The sequence below is a fragment of the Danio rerio genome, chromosome 21 (genome assembly GCF_049306965.1).
Source record: "Danio rerio strain Tuebingen ecotype United States chromosome 21, GRCz12tu, whole genome shotgun sequence".
In the NCBI taxonomy this organism is placed as follows: domain Eukaryota; kingdom Metazoa; phylum Chordata; class Actinopteri; order Cypriniformes; family Danionidae; genus Danio; species Danio rerio.
In genome coordinates this window covers 40,304,950-40,325,098 of record NC_133196.1, presented here as the reverse complement: position 1 = coordinate 40,325,098, position 20,149 = coordinate 40,304,950, and the positions used below count along the sequence as shown (strand labels likewise).

The following is a 20,149-nucleotide window of genomic DNA, read 5'->3' as shown; positions in this document are numbered from 1 at the left end:
TTCAAGTTATCGAGAGCTGTATTACTTGACTAATCTTGAATATCATAATGTTTTTAAAAATGACAATTATAACAACATTAGCCCCTTTCACACATACAGACCTTTCCGGAAAATTACCGGCAATTTTCCAGAAAGGTTGTATGTGTGAACAGGCCCTTTTTGAAAATACCGGTAAATTCGCTCTGGCTATTTTCCGGAAAGAGAAGTTGTAACATTACCGGCAATTTGCCGGGATGCTGCGCTGTGTGAATGCAGAAGGAAGATTGCTGTAATAAGCGCGTGCACGTCTAGAACCTGCTGACGTGAGACGTCTGCTTTAGCCAATCACAACAGTCAGACGCATTTACGTCCGCACGGTTTATGAGAATTAAAGCCTTTGAATATTTTTCCAGACACATTTAGCTGCTAGAAGTTAGTCAGATCACGTTTATATGTTCTTCTTAATGCCAACTGTGTAAATAATCATCGATGAGATGCTTATGATAAGCCTTTGTTTGTTCACCTTCAAGCTTTGCGTGTGCCTGTGAAACAGCCTGTGAGCGCCTGCACACGCACATATTATGAACATCTCGACATGCGAAAGTGATCCTGCGAAAGTTGTTCACAATATTGATCATCCACAGAGTTTGTAATTTAGTCAAATGTTTACAAATACAAGCGCAGCCGTTTAAAGCTCATTTGTGGTGAATGATGTCAGAAGTTACCGGTATTTTGGAATGGATGTGTGAATGCTCTTTTCCGGAAAATTTCCGTAACGTCCTCGCCTGTGTGAACTGCACTTTTTTTAATTTACCGGTAAAGTCGTTCCGGAAATTTTCCGGATATTTACCGGTATCACTGTGTGAAAGGGGCTATTGACAGCAACACTCGCACATAATATGGGTCAGCTGATTCAGTCATTTCCTAGTGACATAAAAAAAAAAGAACATCTTTTTTTTCTTGTCAACATAAAAGGCAGTGTGGTGCGCCTCACGTTTTTGGAACGTAAAAGCATGTTCGCTGTGATCGACCTGAAAATGTACAACAGTTCAACACATATTTGTTAACTCCCGGGACAACAACACGTGCAACACAAAACAAAATGAAAGAAGGATATTTCTGGTCACAGTTTGACACAGATGAGTTGACAAACCAGCACTGATGCTGATTGCCTCTGTGCTGCATGGAGCCGCATCATAAACTTAATAAATTGATGCTATTGATGATTTAGTGTAGGCTACAACAAAGAAACCAACCTTTTTTCCATTTGGAAAATTACAGTTATAAATAGTTTATTATATATATATATATATATATATATATATATATATATATATATATATATATATATATATATATATATATATATATATATATATATTAAAATAGCCTTCATAGCCTAATCTACAAATCAAATAAATCCAAAGATTTTCTTGATTTTTGCAAAATGATAACTCTACACCAAACTGAGGCTTTAATTTTATAGTTTATAAAACATGTATTCAAATTAATGCAATTTCATATGTGAACAACAAAACTGTTATATGCTATAGTAACCTATACTTTACAAAAAGTCAACACATGAGCGTTAAGGTTCATTGTCTTTGGGCCCTATCATACACCCGGTGCAATGTGGTGCAAGGCGCGGCGCAATAGTCTTTTGCTAGTTTCAGCTTGGCGCAAGAGTCGTTTTGAGGCGTGGTGCTATGCTGTTTAAATAGCAAATGCTAAATAGCATCAGCGCTCATATGTGCGCCCATAGACGTTCTGGTCTAAAAAGGAAGGCGTTCTGAGGAGCACTGCTGGTGCGTTGCTATTTTAAGAAACCATAATAGATTTTTCATTAGACCAAAACAAACCCGGTCTAAACTCCGGCGCAGAGTTGCGCCTTTCTTACACACTGCTTAATACGCACAAGAGAGCAATAGGCAAATATCTTTACATATGAAAAAAATTTTATATTAAGGATATATATATATATATATATATATATATATATATATATATATATATATATAGGATATAATAAGAATATATGTAGGATATAAATATAAAGGATTAAAATATTACTAAACATATTATTTTCTAGCCTACATAAATATGAAAAACCACTGCTTTTATGTCTTCTTCATCTCGGGAGGCTTTTTCAGTTCATTCATAAAAATCTGCTTTTGTATAATGTTATTATTATTAGCAGTATTATTTATTATATCCATATTTATATTTGTTTTATTAAAAACAAGCTTAGATTTGCCCACCTGCAGGTTTTAGACCATATGGGGCACAGCATGTGTTTTAGGATATAACTCAGGTTTTTGAGCACACTTCGTTATTATTGTTCATTTATACGTTTGCTCGAAATTAGAACTGAATTCAGAAATAGTTCTGAAACGAGTATTTGCACTTAACGAACGAAATTAATTATTTATAGACTAATTGATGTCTGTGCGTAAAGGTTTCCCTATTCAAGAGCGAAATTGAAAGTAGATCCATTATCTCTCATTCTCACGCAGTAGATGCTCTGTTTAACAGTTTTCTGTTAAAAAAACTGTTAACTGTTTGCTTGTGAAATGCTCAGTTTCCACTTAGACTTACTTTACGTCCTGTAAATAGCAAATGCGCTTATGGCGCGACGCAACTGGCTCTTAAAGGGAATGGGAGATGAGACTCTAATTGGTTTATTCTCAAAACACACCTATAACTCATTAAGAAAATAAACTCAACCCTCTTAGACCATGCGCCACGGCGCAAAGCGGATTTTCCCGTCCTTAAATTAGCAAAAATGTGTTCTGACATGCCCTGAAAGCGTTTGCGCCCTGCGTTTTGCGCCCTGCGTATGGACTGTCAAAATAGAGCCCTTTGTCTTTTATTACATGCACTGCGTACACATGAACCACAAGTGAAACAGAGGATATAAGTCAATCGTAATTAAGAAATAATCTTTAAACTAATGACAATACAATGTTGACAGTGGTGTGTGACATAAGAATAACAGCGGAGCATTAATTGAATGCATATTTACTGTAGAGCGATCGATTTGAGCGAAAAAAAAACTTGATTGGACAAACAGCCTATGCCGGTTCTTAAAAAAAAGATTCAGTCAGTGTTTTCGTTTTGTAATCTAAATTTGTCATTTAAGTGAAAAAATATCTAGGGCAGGGCTTTTTATTTTATTATTTTTGTTTAGTTTATTCTTTATTTCTGTGCTGTTGTAAACACTGCAGGTGCGTGAAGATGCTCTGGTATGTTCTGTATGCTGTCCGCATGTTAAAATAAATCAGTAGTTTAAAATGCAACATTTAATGTGTCACACAAAATTGGCACGTCAGTTATTTTAATTTGACCAGTTTTCAGTGCTTTACTTCCACTGTATCTGTTCAGCCGAGGGAACGAAACCAACCTGTGATGTCAGACTAGTCATGGGCCAGTATACGTTTCTGACGGGATGATAACCTTGGATAAGAATATCCTGGTTTCATGGTATCACAGTATTGTAATTACTGCTCTACAATAAGTTTTTTTTAAATGCCTGGGTAAAAAAAAAAACTATGAAACTCAGCGTCTGGTAATGTCTATGTGTTCCAGAAATTTGATTTATATTTATTATTCTGACCAATTATTTTTGGTCCCTTAACAAGTGGGAGGCTCATATGCAAACTGTTGTAATTCCTATACCATTCACCTGATTTGGATGTAAATAACCTCAAATTAAAGCTGACAGTCTGCAGTTAAAGCACATCTTGTTCGTTTCAGTTAAAAACCCTTGTGTTGATGTATAGAGCCAAAAAATATTAGAATTGTGTCAATGTCCAAATATTTATGGACCTAAATGTACCTTAGCAAGGGTATAACAGAATATTTTAGCTGGTTTAAAATCTTGACTTTTTCACACTACGGTAAACCTTGAAAGCGGTTATTGTCTCATGCCTACGTCAGACAGAGCAATATTCCAAAATGGCGGCAGCCTAGGTCTAAAAGCTGTAGTAAAACATGCTGTTTTCTGCTAAACAGATACATTAATCAAGTTTGTTTAATATATTTTCATTAAAGTGGAATCCAGTGTAAAAAATAATGTAAACTTAACTGAGCGCTTTGTTTCCCCTTTATACAGAAAATACTACTTTACAAACTGTATTGCAAATAAAGCATGTGAACATTTTCATATTAGTCAATAATACTACTGACGTTAATTTAAAAACAGAATAAATATAAATTTATGGACATTTACACAAGGAAAAAAAAAATTTTCTCAATGATGACCTAAAATTTCTGCTCGAGCAGATTTCATATGGACCTAATTATAACCATAAATTGTATACCTACCTATAGTTTGACGTAACTCCTCGCAAAGGCTTATATGGGGGAACTGAAGCATCTGTTTCCATTTCTTGCTCTTGCCTTTTCTGTTCCCACCCCCTCCTGCAAAAGAATCGAGCAGAGATCAAATTAGAGGCAGGAACTGCATACAGGCTCTAAAATGCTATTAGATTACCATCTTAACACAGGTGGGCTTTGGAAGACAGAATAGGATATGAATACATTTATATCATCTTATAATGTGAATAATATATAGGCCACATATGGGGTGATTCTTCAATTAGGGCACTTTTGAAAGCTTGAAAAGTCTTCAGCAAACTGCTAAATTGACGTTTAAACATTTATCAGAGTTGTCAAATGGCTTCTGGTACAACGTGTGATGGTATGAATGAGTAATAATGTGTGATAGTAGTGCTATTTTGGCTTTTAAGAGAATCTGTGGGCAAGCTAACACTAGCCTATTAGCTAAGCACTATAAAAAATTACTTATTTCTAATATTACAACTCTGAAATACAGACTATTCTGGTCAAGACTCTCTATAATAAAATTCAATGATATATGCTAAGTTACGCTAAGCTAAATGTGCTCTAGCCAGACCGGGAGATCGGCTAAATGAATGACAAAAACTGTTAAACCATACAAAACCAAAGCTTACAGTAGTGCATTCTCTGGAATCCTCTGAAGCGGTGGATTTTTACATTGCAATTGGTTGCTGCTGATCTGCATCATAACTTATTACCAGAAAGTTGACTTAATTTCAATTTGAGAAATAAATTTGCAAACTGCTTTGTCAATGTTAAAATATTTATAAAAATGTTGTCAAATGGCTTCTGGTACAATGTGTGGTGGTATGAATGAGTAATAATGTGTGATAGTGGTGCTATTTTGGCTTTTAAGAGAAGCTGTAAGCTAGCTAATCTTTGCCTATTAAAAACCTATAAGAAATTACTTCTTTCTAAAAATTACAACTCTGAAATACAGCCTATTCTGGTTATGACTCTCAATAAACCTATTCATTAATCTTGAAGTAAAAATCCTAAACTCTTCTCACCCTAAAACTGTCATTGCGCTATGCTAAAGATGTAGAGTACCATGAATTGTCTTAGCCTCAGACCATTCTAAGGTATAGACTTTTGTTCATGATTCTTTGGTGATTCATATAATGCAAGTCAATGGGAAATGGCACTTAAAGAGTCAAAAAAAAAACATACAGGCAAAACAAAATGAATACACGTGGCTTTTGAGGACACACTGAGATCTTATGAAGGAAGCAGTCCAATTTTTATTGCCCTTTACTTGCTAACTTCCCTCAGCCTTGTTCTCTCGGATATGCGTCATTGACTACTTCACACAAGTGTCTACTACTGATGGAGCATCTGAATGGGTTTAAATGGAATGCCCTAAATTCTTGAGCACTACATTTTTGCAATGTCACAATCACATTGCATTCTGGGACATTTAGGTATAGAGTGGACAATTGAAGCAAACCAAGCTCCCTCTGTAAGCTTCCCTCGTTCACTTGATGATATGCACTTTAAAATAACGGCAGGATTTTTTTTGACGTTGCGATATTTTGTTTTGTTGCGATATATATTGTGATATCAATACAATTTCACCAGAGACCTTGACTAGCTCTACTTGGAAAGAATTTATTAATTTAGACTGATTGGGATGAGGCGGCATGGTGGCTTAATGGTTAGCACTGTCACCTCACAGCGAGAAGGTCGCTGGTTCGAGCCTCAGCTGGGTCAGTTGGCATTTCTGCATGGAGTTTGCATGTTCTCCGCATGTTCTGGTACTGTCCACCGGAGGTCGCATTTCGGTCATGGACGCATACATTGAGAGCTTTCCTGAATAAATGAATGAAATACGTTGTTTTCCATAAAGACAACCTAGGATTAGGGCTGCACGATTAATCGGAAACATGCAATTTTAATTAAGCTTTTCTACGATTCAGACTTTATATTTTCAATGTCAAGAGAGAAGCGTAAAGGCGGATGCACAAGTCTTAACAGCAACATGGAAAGCAACCATGTTAGCAACATGGACACCTCCAAATGGCGCTAAAAGTTTCACATACTGTATTTATAATAGCGGTGGGCCGTTAACGTGGTGCATTAAAGAGAGACTCTTATAGCGAGATAAAAAAAATATATATATCTCCGTTAATCTATTCTCAAATTTTGGTTGGGAGCTAGGTCTATTCTACGCAAGCTACGATGACTTTCACTTTGATATTTTAGCATGGATGTATACAAGGGCGGTGAGCCGTCTGACAAAAAAGTGCCCTTCTGAATAAAATCAGCAGGATGCCCTTCTGGATCTTTCATTTACTTCGAAGACACTACTGACTACGCTTACATGGACATCTGTAGTCTAGTTATTTGCCTTAATAGAAAATAATATAATTAAGGTGTTTACATGAAGTAATTTTATGTAATATTCCTGTAATTCGGGGTGACTGTAACTGCAGTTCGGCAGTTTCATTTTAACTCATGAACATTTCATTCATGCCCCCGTGACAAACTGGGGTATTAAACGCAAATAAGGAGTAAAGACGGGTGAGAGTGTTATGGAATTTAATAACACACGCCGAATGGAAAGAAAAAATCTTCCACCTTTCGCGGTGTGTGTGTGTGCAGTCCTTTACTGACAGCCATGTGTGTGGATCTTGTTGGAATATATGGTGAAAAGTCCTACATGACGGTAATAGTTTGATTGCGGCGTTTACTTCAATAATTTCACTAATATATGCATACTCCATGTCTTAATTCCATTTCCTTTTAGTTCAGTTATGACTTTAGTCGGATTAATGTCATCAAAAAATAAATAAATAAATAAATAAAAAATAAAACAATTCGCTGTTTGGAGCTTATGTAGGCCTACAGTTCAAAATTCATGTTTAACTGAATAAGCAGTAAACACAAGTAAATCTTATTGAACATTATTTATTTTCATCACCAATTATCATAGTAGAACAGTTTCTTAAGCAGTTTGTGATGCATTTTATAAACCGGAGATGAGCCCCTGGTCTAATGCGCCACCTGGCTTGAGAAACCCGTTCTCGAAGACTTATATTAAGTCATTATTCGGGTAGCGCACATATTCTAAATGCATTAGGCGAAATTTAAATGAGCCACATTAATCTAGATTTTAAAAATTAACCTATGCCCACCTACAATTTACAAGTATATAAATACTGTATCACATACTGTATTTATAAATGTTATGCTTTATAGGAGTCAAAAATTTACATCACAATCACTTTTAAACCACAACATAGGAAACAGTTCTAAGTGTGTTCATGACAATCTGAAAGCGTGAGTATCCTGTCCTGCTGTGTAATGACGTATATCAAACACTGGGAATCTGTGAAGTCAATCTTCCCAACTGAGTTCACGCACACAACCTTAATCCTACTCTTTTATATAGGTTGCTGAATCCATTTCGACGAACAATACAACACACATCCTTCTTTTCTATATCAAGCATACAGTGCTAAACACAGACTAGCATGAATGTGCTCAGGATTGTTTGCCAAGGATGTGAATTAAAGGCATTAAATGTAAAAAATGTTTGCTTTCCTTTACACAGTCATGGGTGTTCAATGTATTTTGCCTTTGTTGTTGTTGTTTTGCCTATGAAAGTATTGGTGACTATTGACTTACATTAAATAATCACCATGAACTACAATTTCTCCTAAAACGTTTTTAATGTTTTGCTGACATTAAAAAAATTCTCCTACATCCACTGGTGGAAAGTCACAGGGGTCTTAAAGAAGACAGGAACCCCATATCTGAGGGTACCCTCCTTTAAATATGATTAAAAACCATGCTGCGTGTGTACTGTAAATAACAATGCTTTATACTTTCAATAATTTTGTAATAGAGTGGAGGAACCTTGACGTCTCCTTGTAGGCTAATCGGCTGCTAGCATAAAACTGGTTCCCTCGATAAAATCCCGATTTTCCAACAGGCTTTTCGAAGATTGCAAATAATAAGCTCTGTGTTAAAACACTGTTCATTACACTTACAAGTTTTGTCTAGCTGGATAATCCTCACACGAAAATACAACTTTGAGCACTTTGGATCATAAATGCAAACGCTAGAACTGAAAAGCTAACATTAGGCTATAAACAGACTACAGTGCCTTCGGGGTGCTTGCCTGTGACGTCAGCTCCACCCTGCTACAGACAACTCTTAAAGCTTATTTTTGGAAATATGCTCCATGACAAATATTGAATCTCTCTGTTTATTATGTTATAATGCACACTATATATTATAAACAAATAAATACGCAAAAACACATAGACCTACAGTACGTGACTTTTGGATAGTTTTTTATGTGGGAAATACATTTTGTTTTGCTTTACGGTTGTTGTAAAAGTTTTAAAACTGTATGTAAAAATGTGCCTACATAATATTATTATAAGACTAAATAAGTGTATCACTCACGTGCATACAGCACGCTTACCATAGTAACAGACGACAGAAATGAGGCTTAAGGCATGAAGTCTATATGCCTGCAAGTTCCATCATGGACACAACAACATTCAACATTCAAAAAAAAAAAAAAAAAACAGCCCATACAGTCACATATCCTATACATTTCAAGAAGGAGTGTAAATACTGCAGTCATGACAGAGTTAAATGTGTTCAGATTTTTATTTTTTTTTACTTTTTTTTTTATTTAATGCTATGTCAGCAACCAAGGCTATTTTCATGGCAGGAATCTTTCAACAATAAATATACAATTTAAAAATCAACAAACAAAATAAAACATAAATTAATTAAGATTTTTTTGTGTTAATACATGATAAAAACTCTAAAATCTTTTCAGGTTTTACTTTGTTAAAAATGTCCTTCAAAGAGTTCATTTGATAAAAAAGGCTTCTGGAATCAGTAAAAGCAGGACAGTCCAGTAAAATGTGTTTTATAGTAATAGGAGTTTTGCAGCACAAACACTGAGTAGGGAGTTAAATGTGTTCAGATAAAGAAAAAACAGATCATGTTGAAATGATAGTTAACATGTATGTATTACTTACACATGTATTCACAAATTTCCATTACTGAGGGCAGGTAATTAAAATAAACGATTAACAAATGAATCTGTCTTGACGGTCTTTACAAGTGAAGATATTATCAACACACAATATGAATTCCCAAACAGAAAAATACAACAAACTATAAAACACTATACATGAAAACACTTAAATAACAGACAAATCTAAATGCCTAACGCAAGCGAGCTGCGTTCCAGACCAGTTCAGCTCGATGGTGTATAATGTACCAGACACCACCTGTAGTCCCATTTAGCAGCTTAATAGCAACCGTCTTTTTAAAGAAGCGTAACCGATTCCAAAAAATCAAGAGTGAGATGTAGCTAATGTGTTTTATGTCGTAGAATAAAACATGAAGGTATCTTGAGTTTGATGTAGTCACAAACCTTATTTAAGCGATTTAACCGAAATCCCATTCAAAATACCCATTGACTTTGGGACTAGGGAACAGGAACTGCTAAAATGCTAACTCGCTTCCGTGTTTTTGCATACAAATTGACATAATAGTTCCTCCACTTTATAGGGCTGCCACGATTCATCAATATAACCGAATGAATCAGTCGACATCCATATTTTTATCATTTTTTAAATATTATTTTACATTTTAAATAGGGCTGAACAATATTGAAAAAATCTGAAGAAATTTTGAAGAAAATATTGAAGAAATCAGAATTATTAGCCCCCTAATTAATTTTTTTCCACAATTTCTGTTTAACGGAGAGCAGGGGCCTCATGTATCAACGCTGCGTACGCACAAAAACTTTGCGTACGCCAGGTTTCACGCTCAGAATCGCTCACGTTTGGATTTACTAACAATGAACTGAACGTGGGAATGTGCGCAGGTTCACGGCAGCTTTCTGGCAGGCGTACGCACATTTTTTGTGCGTGTCTGTTTTATTTCCATTGGCGACTCCTAGAGGCAGTTGTGTTAAATTCCTCTCTACAAAGTGTCTGAGCCTTGCAATGGCAGCTGTATGAGACGGGTTCAGCAGGTATATAAGGTTTCCATACCATACATTTGACCAGCTAACCATTAAAGCACAATTTGCAGCAGTTGCCTGTTTTCCCAATGTAATCTGAGTGATCTACTGCACGCACATTGCTATAAAGATACTATCTGAAGATGAATTTGCATGCGTGAATCAGAAACATTTCCATTGAATAAATGTGCAAATAAAATAAGATGCTTATTGATATGAACTTATTGATGATTCCTACTTGTCTTTCTCGTGATAAATAGTTGGCAAAATCTGATATGTAGCGGGGAAAAAACAAGAAAGAATTCATCAGACGCTGGATTCGAGCCGAGTCCATGCTCGAACGTATCAATTCATGATCACATGTGTCTTACGAGTAGCGCCACTGAGACTGTTAAACATCCTGCAACATTTTACAGATATAAACCACACTATTTCTTTTTTTTAATTCACTCAGTACGATGTTCAGACCCAACTGTGTTAACCGCATCAGCTAAACTCTCCCACTCTATTTTTTTCTTTTGTTGTTAATTCCAGAGGACAAACTTGCAAATAACACCGCTTTTCTCCGGTCTACCTCCGAAAGCAGCACCTCCAATTCACATTCTGTTCAAAGTTTCTTTTTTTGCTTTTTCGTTGGGTTTTGCCATTAGCATAGTCATTAGCATATACATACGGGGGAGGAGGCAGGGAGGGGTTTTGTGCTCGTGCATGTTGCGCTCAGTTTCACGTTCATTTAGATGTACAAAAGAATATGTGTGAGATTCGGCGTACGCAGTGTTTCATACATCTGATTTTTTTTCTGCGTACGCACATTTACAGCTTTGTGCGTACGCAATGTTTTAGTAAGATTTCCACGCAAGTCTTCGTACATGAGGCCCCAGATGTTTTTCAACACATTTCTAAACATAATTGTTTTAATAATTCATTTCTAATAACTGATTTATTTTATCTTTGCCATGATGACCATACATAATGCTTTACTAGATATTTTTCAAGACACTTCTATGCAGCTTAAAGTGACAATTAAAGGGTAATAAGGCAAGTTATTGTATAACGATGGTTGGTTTTGTAGACTACCGAAAAAAAATATAGCTTAAAAAAAAATTTAAATTTTAATTAAATTAAAATGGTTCATAAAAAAAAATTAAAAAATTGAAAATTCTAGTCTAAATAAAACAATTAAGACTATCTCCAGAAGAAAAAATATTATCAGACATACTGTGAAAATTTCCTTGCTCAAAGATGCTTTGGGAAATATTTAAAAAATAGAAAAAAAATTAAAAGGGAGGCTAATAATTCTGCCTTCGACTGTATATTGCAATATGAATCCATTTTCCCTAAATGAGTTGAATAACCATTTGGAAAGAATGTATAATTTTAGATTGATTGGGGTTATTCTGTATAGGGGTGCATACAATTTAATAAACAATCTACAAGCGTCGATATGTTCAATAAAGAAAAAACATGGAAGTTAAATAAACAACGTTTTGTGGTTTCTGAGGAGTAAAACTGTATTCTGGTATAGAGCAATTAAATTTTCATTCATTCATTTTATTTTCGACTTAGTCCCTTTATTTAATACGGGTAATACTAAGAATTAAAAGATTTTTTTTATATGAGCAAAAAAAAGTCTATCCAGTGCAGCACTAAGCAATACATTGCACAGTGTGCCAATCTGCTAAATATTCCACTCTATGGAAATTCCACTCATGTACCTGTACCTATTCATGTAGAATCGCATTTAAATCGGTAAAGGTAGAAGCACACGTAACCTTTTCAACATGGTTTTGGACACAATATGTTAATAGCACAAACAGACTTAATCCGAGCACTAAGCACTAATCTATAATAGATACGTAACTACAAGTTACAACACAAAATTTTCTTGTCGGCTTAGTCTCTTTAATAATCCGGGTTCGCCACAGCGGAATGAACTGCCAACTTATCCAGCAAGTTTTTACGCAGCGGATGCCCTTCCAGCCGCAACCCATCTCTGGGAAACATCCACACAACCATTAATACACTACGGACCATTTAGCCTACCCAATTCACCTGTACAACAAGTCTTTGGACTGTGGGGGAAACCGGAGCACCCGGAGGAAACCCACGCAAAGGCAAGGAGAACATGCAAACTCCACACAGAAACGCCAACTGAGCCGAGGTTCGAGCCAGCGACTCAGCGACCTTCTTGCTGTGAGGCGACAGCACTACCTACTGCACCACTGCCTCACCCAACTTGGTAGTTAATTAAAATTAAAAATCACAAACGCTACTGAGCAAAGCTGTTATAGTCACATCTTATCAGCGAAGTATGTTTGTGATCAGTAGTAAATCTCCAAAAACCAGACGACGCTCTCATGTGAAAACTCCAAATACCCACTAAGAAACCAAGGCTTTTATCCCTTTTTACAACCTGTAACGATTTGGTAAGTCCACCTTTAACAGCTTTCTAGATGTGCTACTGTGAAAGATGTCGGTTCGTATTTGCTGAGAACTTTAACACTTATGTTCTCATATTACTGACAATGAAACTGAAGTAATTTAGCATCTTCTGTGAAGGAATGTGATTGTCAGTGTTTGGACGTTCAGCAGTGAAAAATGAAACCACATTGAACTAAACTTCAACTCTGAAAACTGGACTGACACAGTTTCAGTTTACTAGAACTTCTATGTTAAGCTGCTTTGACACAATCTACATTGTAAAATTGCTAGATAAATGAAGATGAATGGAATTATGTGACATTGACAGTAAAAAAAAATCATTTAAACCTCTTTATGATGGCTCAATTCTATGGTTTACAGAGCATAATGATGACTTTGTAGATATTTCATGTTGTAGAAGAATTTTGTCTACCACTGTATATGTTATGTCCGATTTTAATGTGTTACTTTCAAACAAAGTGGTTATTCTATTGGCTTGCTTTTTTATGCGTGATTGATTAAAGTCTTACTTACTCCCAGGGCCATTATATCGAAGTTGATATTTAGCCTCACCATGTTGGTGTTTCGAAACATCTAATTTTTTCACAAGGTGGGTCGTTAGCCTAACGCTCACCCCCACAACCTGGAGAACCAGAACATACACACATACACTACGGACAATTTAGCTTACCCAATTCCCCTTGAAAACCCACACGACCAGAGGAAAAACATGCAAACTCCACACAGAAACGCCAACTGACCCAGCCAGGGCTCGAATCAGTGACCTTCTTGCTTTAAGGCGACAGTAATACCCACTGTCTGAATAAAGTCCTACAAATCATAAAATTATTGAATAAAATAATGAATAATGATAACATTTTTAGTTTCAGTTGTCAGCCAAGTATCCCTAAATGATACCAATGCATTTTTCAATGACTTTGCCATGTTAGCAATAATGTTAGCAGCTTGAGCGCATAATAATGTCAACAAAGGGACACAACTGCTGTAGAAGAACAGCTTGAAGAAAAATGTTTTGGTCAGTTTAGTCAGCTTTTTTCCTTGAGCATGGAAAAGCTCTGAGGAGAAGCATAATCTGGTAGTCTCTTTGCCCTTTGTACACATCGTCCGAAATGTACACCCCTGCCAACATCTTAAATGACCACTTTTGAATTGTTTGGTGAACTAACCCTGCATATTACAGTGCACCATACGAATTAGCCTCTGTTGTTTATTTTCCCACCCAGGTCGTATCTAATACATCCCTGGATCGATTTCAGAAAAAGAATCACGCCAATGCCATGAGAATGTCCCGCTGGCCCGCACCCGTCCCAGCTAACGTCATCAGGACAGCTCGGGCTCCCCGATTAGAATGACTGGCCCAGGTGCTAGACCTGGCGCGCTTGTCAACAGACAGCGCGGGGAAAGGTCAGAAAGCGATGCTGCGCGCGGGACACGCTTCTCGGGAATGGAGAGGACTCTTGTGAAAGCTCCAGCCAGGTGTTTGCATTGTTGCTAGGCTATGAGGGGATTTGAAGAATACATTTGACCATAATGGGATGAGATGCAATGATTACAAACATACAGGAAACCCTTGCAATCTGACAGGAGATCAAAACAGTGTACGTTACAACAGCTGTTCTGAGAAACCTCATTTTCTTACATAATTAAAACCTGAGAGCTGGCAATTGTACCACAGTTAAACCTGAGGATATACAGTGGGGGAAATAAGTGTTCAACACGTCACCATTTTTCTATATTATAAAGGTGCTGTTGACTTGGCATTGTCACTGGATGTTGAAAACAAGCAAAGAAATCCATATATGAAAAGAAAACAAATCTAATTAGTTTACAAATGAAGTTGTGTGTAATAAAATTAAATGGCACAGGAAAAAAGTATTGAACACGTGAAGAAGGGAAGGTGTAAAAAGGCAGTGAAAGCCCAGACGGCAGCTGAAATCTCACAGTAGTTATTCAGCAACCTTCTGCCCTTCATCAGTGTAAACTAGTAAGAGATGGGTCAGTATAAGATTCTGACTGGTATGAAGACCTTGGATAAAAAAATATAAAAAATAACGACTTCAAGGTATTGTTTTTTACTCTAAAATATATATTTTTTTAAATGTCTGGGTAAAAAAATAAAACCCCCTTTGAGCACAATATATTTCATTTTGAGAAACATTAAAGTATATTGGAACAGTAAACAACCCATGCACAGGATGTCAACATGACGTCAGGTTGATGTAACATCGAGGGGACGTTGCATTTTTGTTTGGAATTGAGAATCAAGTTGACATCAGAACACAACGTCAGGCTGACGTCAGTGTCCAACATCCAACCTAAAATCAACCAAATATCTACATCTAATGATGTTACAGCTTGACTATCTATCAGACATTGGATTTTGGTTGCCATACCTGATGAATAAATGTCAGTATTTGATGTCAATATGACGGTGGTTTAAGATGTTGGCTCGTGGTATGATTTAGGTCACTTTCCAACACCCCCTAAAAATCAATCAAATATCAATATCATTTTTATGATTAACATTGTCCTTAGATGCTGGCTAGACATTGAAATTTGGTCACCCAACCTCACGACCTACAGCTAATATGATAGTGATTTGATGCTTCGAAAAAGTTGCAGACACCTTTACAGATATCAAAATGCTTTTTTTGGATGCAAAATTATTTTAACAGCCAGTTATTCCTTACACCGATTAAGCACCTTGAATAGGCATAGGCTACTATAATAAAGAAAATCCACTCTTAAAGTAAAGCTAAATAAATTGTTAAATACTCTTGACACATGATAGTGTAAAGCAGGGGTCACTAATCTTGGTCTTGAAGGGCCGGTATCCCTACAGGGTTTAGCTCCAACCTCAACACATCTGCCTGGGTTTTCAAGTATACATAGTAAGTCCTTGATTAGCTTCTTCTGTTGTGTTTGATTAAGCTAGGAACTAAAATCTGCAGTACACCGACCCCTCCAGGAACAAGTTTGGTGAACCCTGGTACAAGGCCTGCAGCCCACAACACAGATGGAAAGTAATTGCATATCATATTTAACAAACCAATAACTATGAATTTTATGTAATTTTGCTCAAATGAATAAATGAATATTAATCAGAGGGTGTCATTACATTTCTGTGCCGTCAATCAGTCATTGCGTCGCAGATCATGATTTCGCAGATCAATAGATCAGTCCTTCACAACACACTCAGAGATCTCAGATCAGTTCATCCAAACATTTTAAATCTACTTCGTGAACTTGTTTGAAGAACCAAATTAGCCAGAGATCAGTTATCAAGATTAAAAGATCCAGGATCTGCTAAATCATCTTAGATCATTTAACCTCTTAAGGCCGAAGGTGTTTTTTACATGCATTTTTTTTTCTCTTCGCTATTTAGGCTTATTGGAACATAATTAGAATAAAAATCGAAGTATCATCTTTTGATATGATGTACTTTTAGAGGCAAACGATGTCCATATATGTGGTCCAATTTTAATGCATATTTAACATAGAAAATAGGATGTGGGGCATTTCATATGCTGCAAAACAGTTGCAGGATGACACTGTATGTCTGTAACAAAATATAAAACATTCAAAGTATTTTAAATAGCCGCTTAAGAGCTAAAATGCTGTCCACATACGTGGATACTCAAGCCCTAGGAGGTTATGCGGGATACGAAGAACAGACCCCAGGGTGGACATATCAGTATTACAAGGATCCAAAACATTGCCAAGGAAACTCTCAAATGCTTTCAGAGAAAGAAAAATCAAGCTGTAAAACGGCCCAGCCAATCAACTGACTCGCATTCTTGTCGGCTTAGTCCCTTTATTAATCCGGGGTCGCCACAGCGGAATGAACCGCCAACTTATCCAGCAAGTTTTACGCAGCGGATGCCCTTCCAGCCCTTCCATGCACTTCCATGCCCTTCCACCCATCTCTGGGAAACATCCACAGCCTACCCAATTCACCTGTACCACATGTCTTTGGACTGTGGGGGAAACCGGAGCACCCAGAGGAAACCAACGTGAAGGCAGGGAGAACATGCAAACTCCATACAGAAAAGCCAACTGAGCCGAGGTTCGAACCAGTGACCCATCGACCTTCTTGCTTTGAGGCGACAGCACTACCTACTGCGCCACTGCCTCGCCTCGCATCCAATAGAAAATAGAAAAATAACGATCAGTTTGGATAGACGAAAGCCACAGAACCATCAAGATTTTTACACTGATGAAGACTGTGAAAAAATAAATAAATAAATAAATAAATAAATAAATAAATAAATAAATAAATAAATAAATAAATAAATAAAAATCACATCTGAACAATGCATGTGACTTCATTCTCCATATGAGAGGCAAAAATGATGACTTGTTGACTATATGTATTTCCCCCAGTGTAACTCACAAATGATTAATACAAAAAAGAAAGGTAGCAGTGAGAGCTAGCAGAAAGCTAACATCACAGTCTGCTATTTGCAATTCAAATAAATGGTCGGCAGTAAAGAGATTATGATGGTACAAATACAGTAGCAAGCCAGCGTTATTATCATTGTGGGAAGTGGCCGAGATGCAAATGGCTCATGAAATGTACTGTTTATGCAGCACCAGTGCAGAGGTGAAGGGGTTTCATTCACTGTGTGCAAAACTAGCCTCCGGCATCAGCACTAGCAAAAAGGCAGCACTTTTATCAAGATATTCACTGTATAAATCAGAAAGAAAACACAGAACCGAGCAAATAAAACTGATGGTGAACATTTGGCTTTTTGTGAAATCGTTCTTCTGAGAAAAAGTGGAAGGAGTCCTATTTTTGTGACAGCATTGTGACATGAAACATCCTCCATTGTAAAAAAAAAAAAAGGCATCTGCTTAACTTCAAGAATCAACCCAGCACATGACTACATCCTGTCAATGTTCAAAAGAGGGGAAAAAAAACGTGAAGAGGGTAGAAGGAAGTAAACAAGCTCTCAATCAAATGTTAAAGCTGTGGTCAGAGTAGTGAAAAGTACTTAAAATTTTGCTGATAATCGTCTCCTGCCTATAATGTGTTGCTACAAACAGCACAGCTCACTTTTAAAGGGATAATTCATCCAGATATTGAAATCTGCCCTGGTTTACTCATAGTCCACTTGTTCCAAATCTGTTTGAGTTTCTTTATTCTGTTGAACACAAAGGAAGATATACTGATGAATGGTGAGGGGGGAAACAGCCATTGACCTTTATAGTTTCAGTTGGGTCTTTTTCCAACCAGGGTTTCTGCAGATTTCTCCAGGTCAAATTGAAGACATTTCAAGACCTTTTTAAGAACATTATGAGTGAAATTTGAGATGTACTGTATGCATGCAGGGCTAAAAATTAAGCAGGGTTCCCATTCTTTCATGAACAGCAATCAATGACTTTTTAATGTACCAATATTTTCAAATAAAGCACATTCAGGGTTTCTGCATGTTTCATCAAATCAAATTTAAGACTGTTTAAGACCCTTTTAAAATCCTTATGAATTAAATTTTAGATGTATACATGCAGGGCCAAACATTAGGCAGGGTTCCCATTCTTTAGCAATTAAAGACTTTTTAATGTACCAATATTTTCATAAAAATCACATTCAGGGTTTCTGCGGGTTTAATCAAGTCGAATTTAAGACTTTTTAAGACCCTTGTAAGACCATTATGAATGAAATTTTAGACTTATACAAGGCTAAACACTAATGATCATTTCTAATAGCCTGATTGGGCCAATGGATTCTCTTTTGCTTGCAATCAAATGTAATTATTTCTCAGCGATATACTTTAATGTGTCAAAACAAGAAAACTGTAGCTGTATACACATTTTTTAACATCGATTTCAAACATCATTTTGACAAAAATGACAAGTTTAGCATAGTTAAAAGTATATTTATTGTGGAGATAATTACCTAAATAATCAACAATATATATTTGTTGGCTTGTAGTTCAAACTGATTGACTATAACTTCTATTCAACCTAATGCATTTCTGTAATAAATCCTTAAGTTTCATGCCAATTTATAGATATTATGTCTACCCCCCTCCCCCCTTACCTCTGTAAAGAGTTTTTGTACGAATGGAAGATTTAGATAAGGGATATATTGCACTATTATTATCATCATGAGGAACTGTGTAATTGCTGTTAATTTTCTTTGGCTAGCAATTAGGGAATTAATGTGAATGAATTACTGTAAATTATTTTTGACAGCAATTGTAAAATGTAAATTGTAAAAAAAAAACTTAAATATTTAAAAAGAGGTTTTATTAAGGTGGGTTGTTGGTGATTTGATGGATGTCGGCCTGATTGTATGGCTTTACTGATTGTATGGCTTTACTTGGGAAGAGGAAAATTAAGACCTTTTAAAAAATGATTTAAGACACAACTAAATATTTCAGTGAATGAGACTTTTTAAGGCTTAAAATTTAGTTCTTGAAATTTAAGACATTAAGACTTTTTAAGACCTCGTGAATACCCTGACATTTCAAATGTAGTGCCATGAAACTCCTAACTGTGTTTAACATTTCACGTACACTTAATATTTACATTAAAAAGTCAGAGTAATGATTATTTTATTATTGTGTATATCAGGGCTATTCAACTGACGGCCCACATGCCGAACCTGGCCCCTGAGGCAATTTGTTCCAGCCCTCCAAATAGTGTGACCAAGACATCCAAAATAAATTTAGTTCAGTCGAAAAACGGCCGCTATAGTTATGAAGGGACATGCGTTTGTTCAATACAGTACGAGCTGCAGTTGAAGGCTGCGCAGAGAGTGAGGCACCTGACATTAAACGAGTGGCGCAGCAGGCGAAAATATTTGAATATGTTAGTAGAAAAGGCTTTTTGTACAATGCACTGATATCGTTAATAGGGATGCAATGACTAGCCGATTTCACTATTAACTGCGCTTTAATTCATTGCGATTTATTAATCGTAAAGGCTTCAACACGTTTCTGTTGCACGGAACAAAACTGCTGCAACTAAATAAAGTTATTCCAACTGTGTGCTAGTTTAAAGTTCCGAGCTTATACTGAGGCTAATACGCACACTGGATTAACTACAGCAGCAGGCCATTCACATATTGTGTCTTTTTTCCGCATGCAAGTTCGTTATTTCCAATGGAGACGTGCGCTTATTGGGAGCGGTACAAGCACGGCTCACACGTGGACCGACACACTCGCGCCCTTCAGGCGCACACAGTACAAATGATCTCACGCTGTAGGGGTGAGAGTTGTGCGTGGCTTTCAGCGCAACGTTAACTTAAGATACATTAGACGAATTATTACAAATTATTAAAATAATTATGTATGTATGAATGCAGATAATAACAACAGTTCATTTAAATTCTTTATAAAGCTTAAATTAACATTATAAAAATAT

General features: G+C 36.4%; 1 protein-coding gene across 2 annotated transcripts in view; it reads right to left on the bottom strand.

The window, feature by feature from the left end:
• Nucleotides 1–20,149, bottom strand: part of grk6 (G protein-coupled receptor kinase 6) — a 107,618-nt gene that overhangs the window by 79,742 nt on the left and 7,727 nt on the right. The window contains exon 2 of one of the 2 annotated variants that reach the window (XM_073935457.1): nucleotides 4,303–4,459. In XM_073935457.1, coding sequence (XP_073791558.1) covers nucleotides 4,303–4,354 — 52 coding nt within the window. In that variant the 5' untranslated portion in view covers nucleotides 4,355–4,459. The remainder of the gene's footprint in view (nucleotides 1–4,302; nucleotides 4,460–20,149) is intronic. The other variant, XM_684691.10, reaches the window with a different exon arrangement.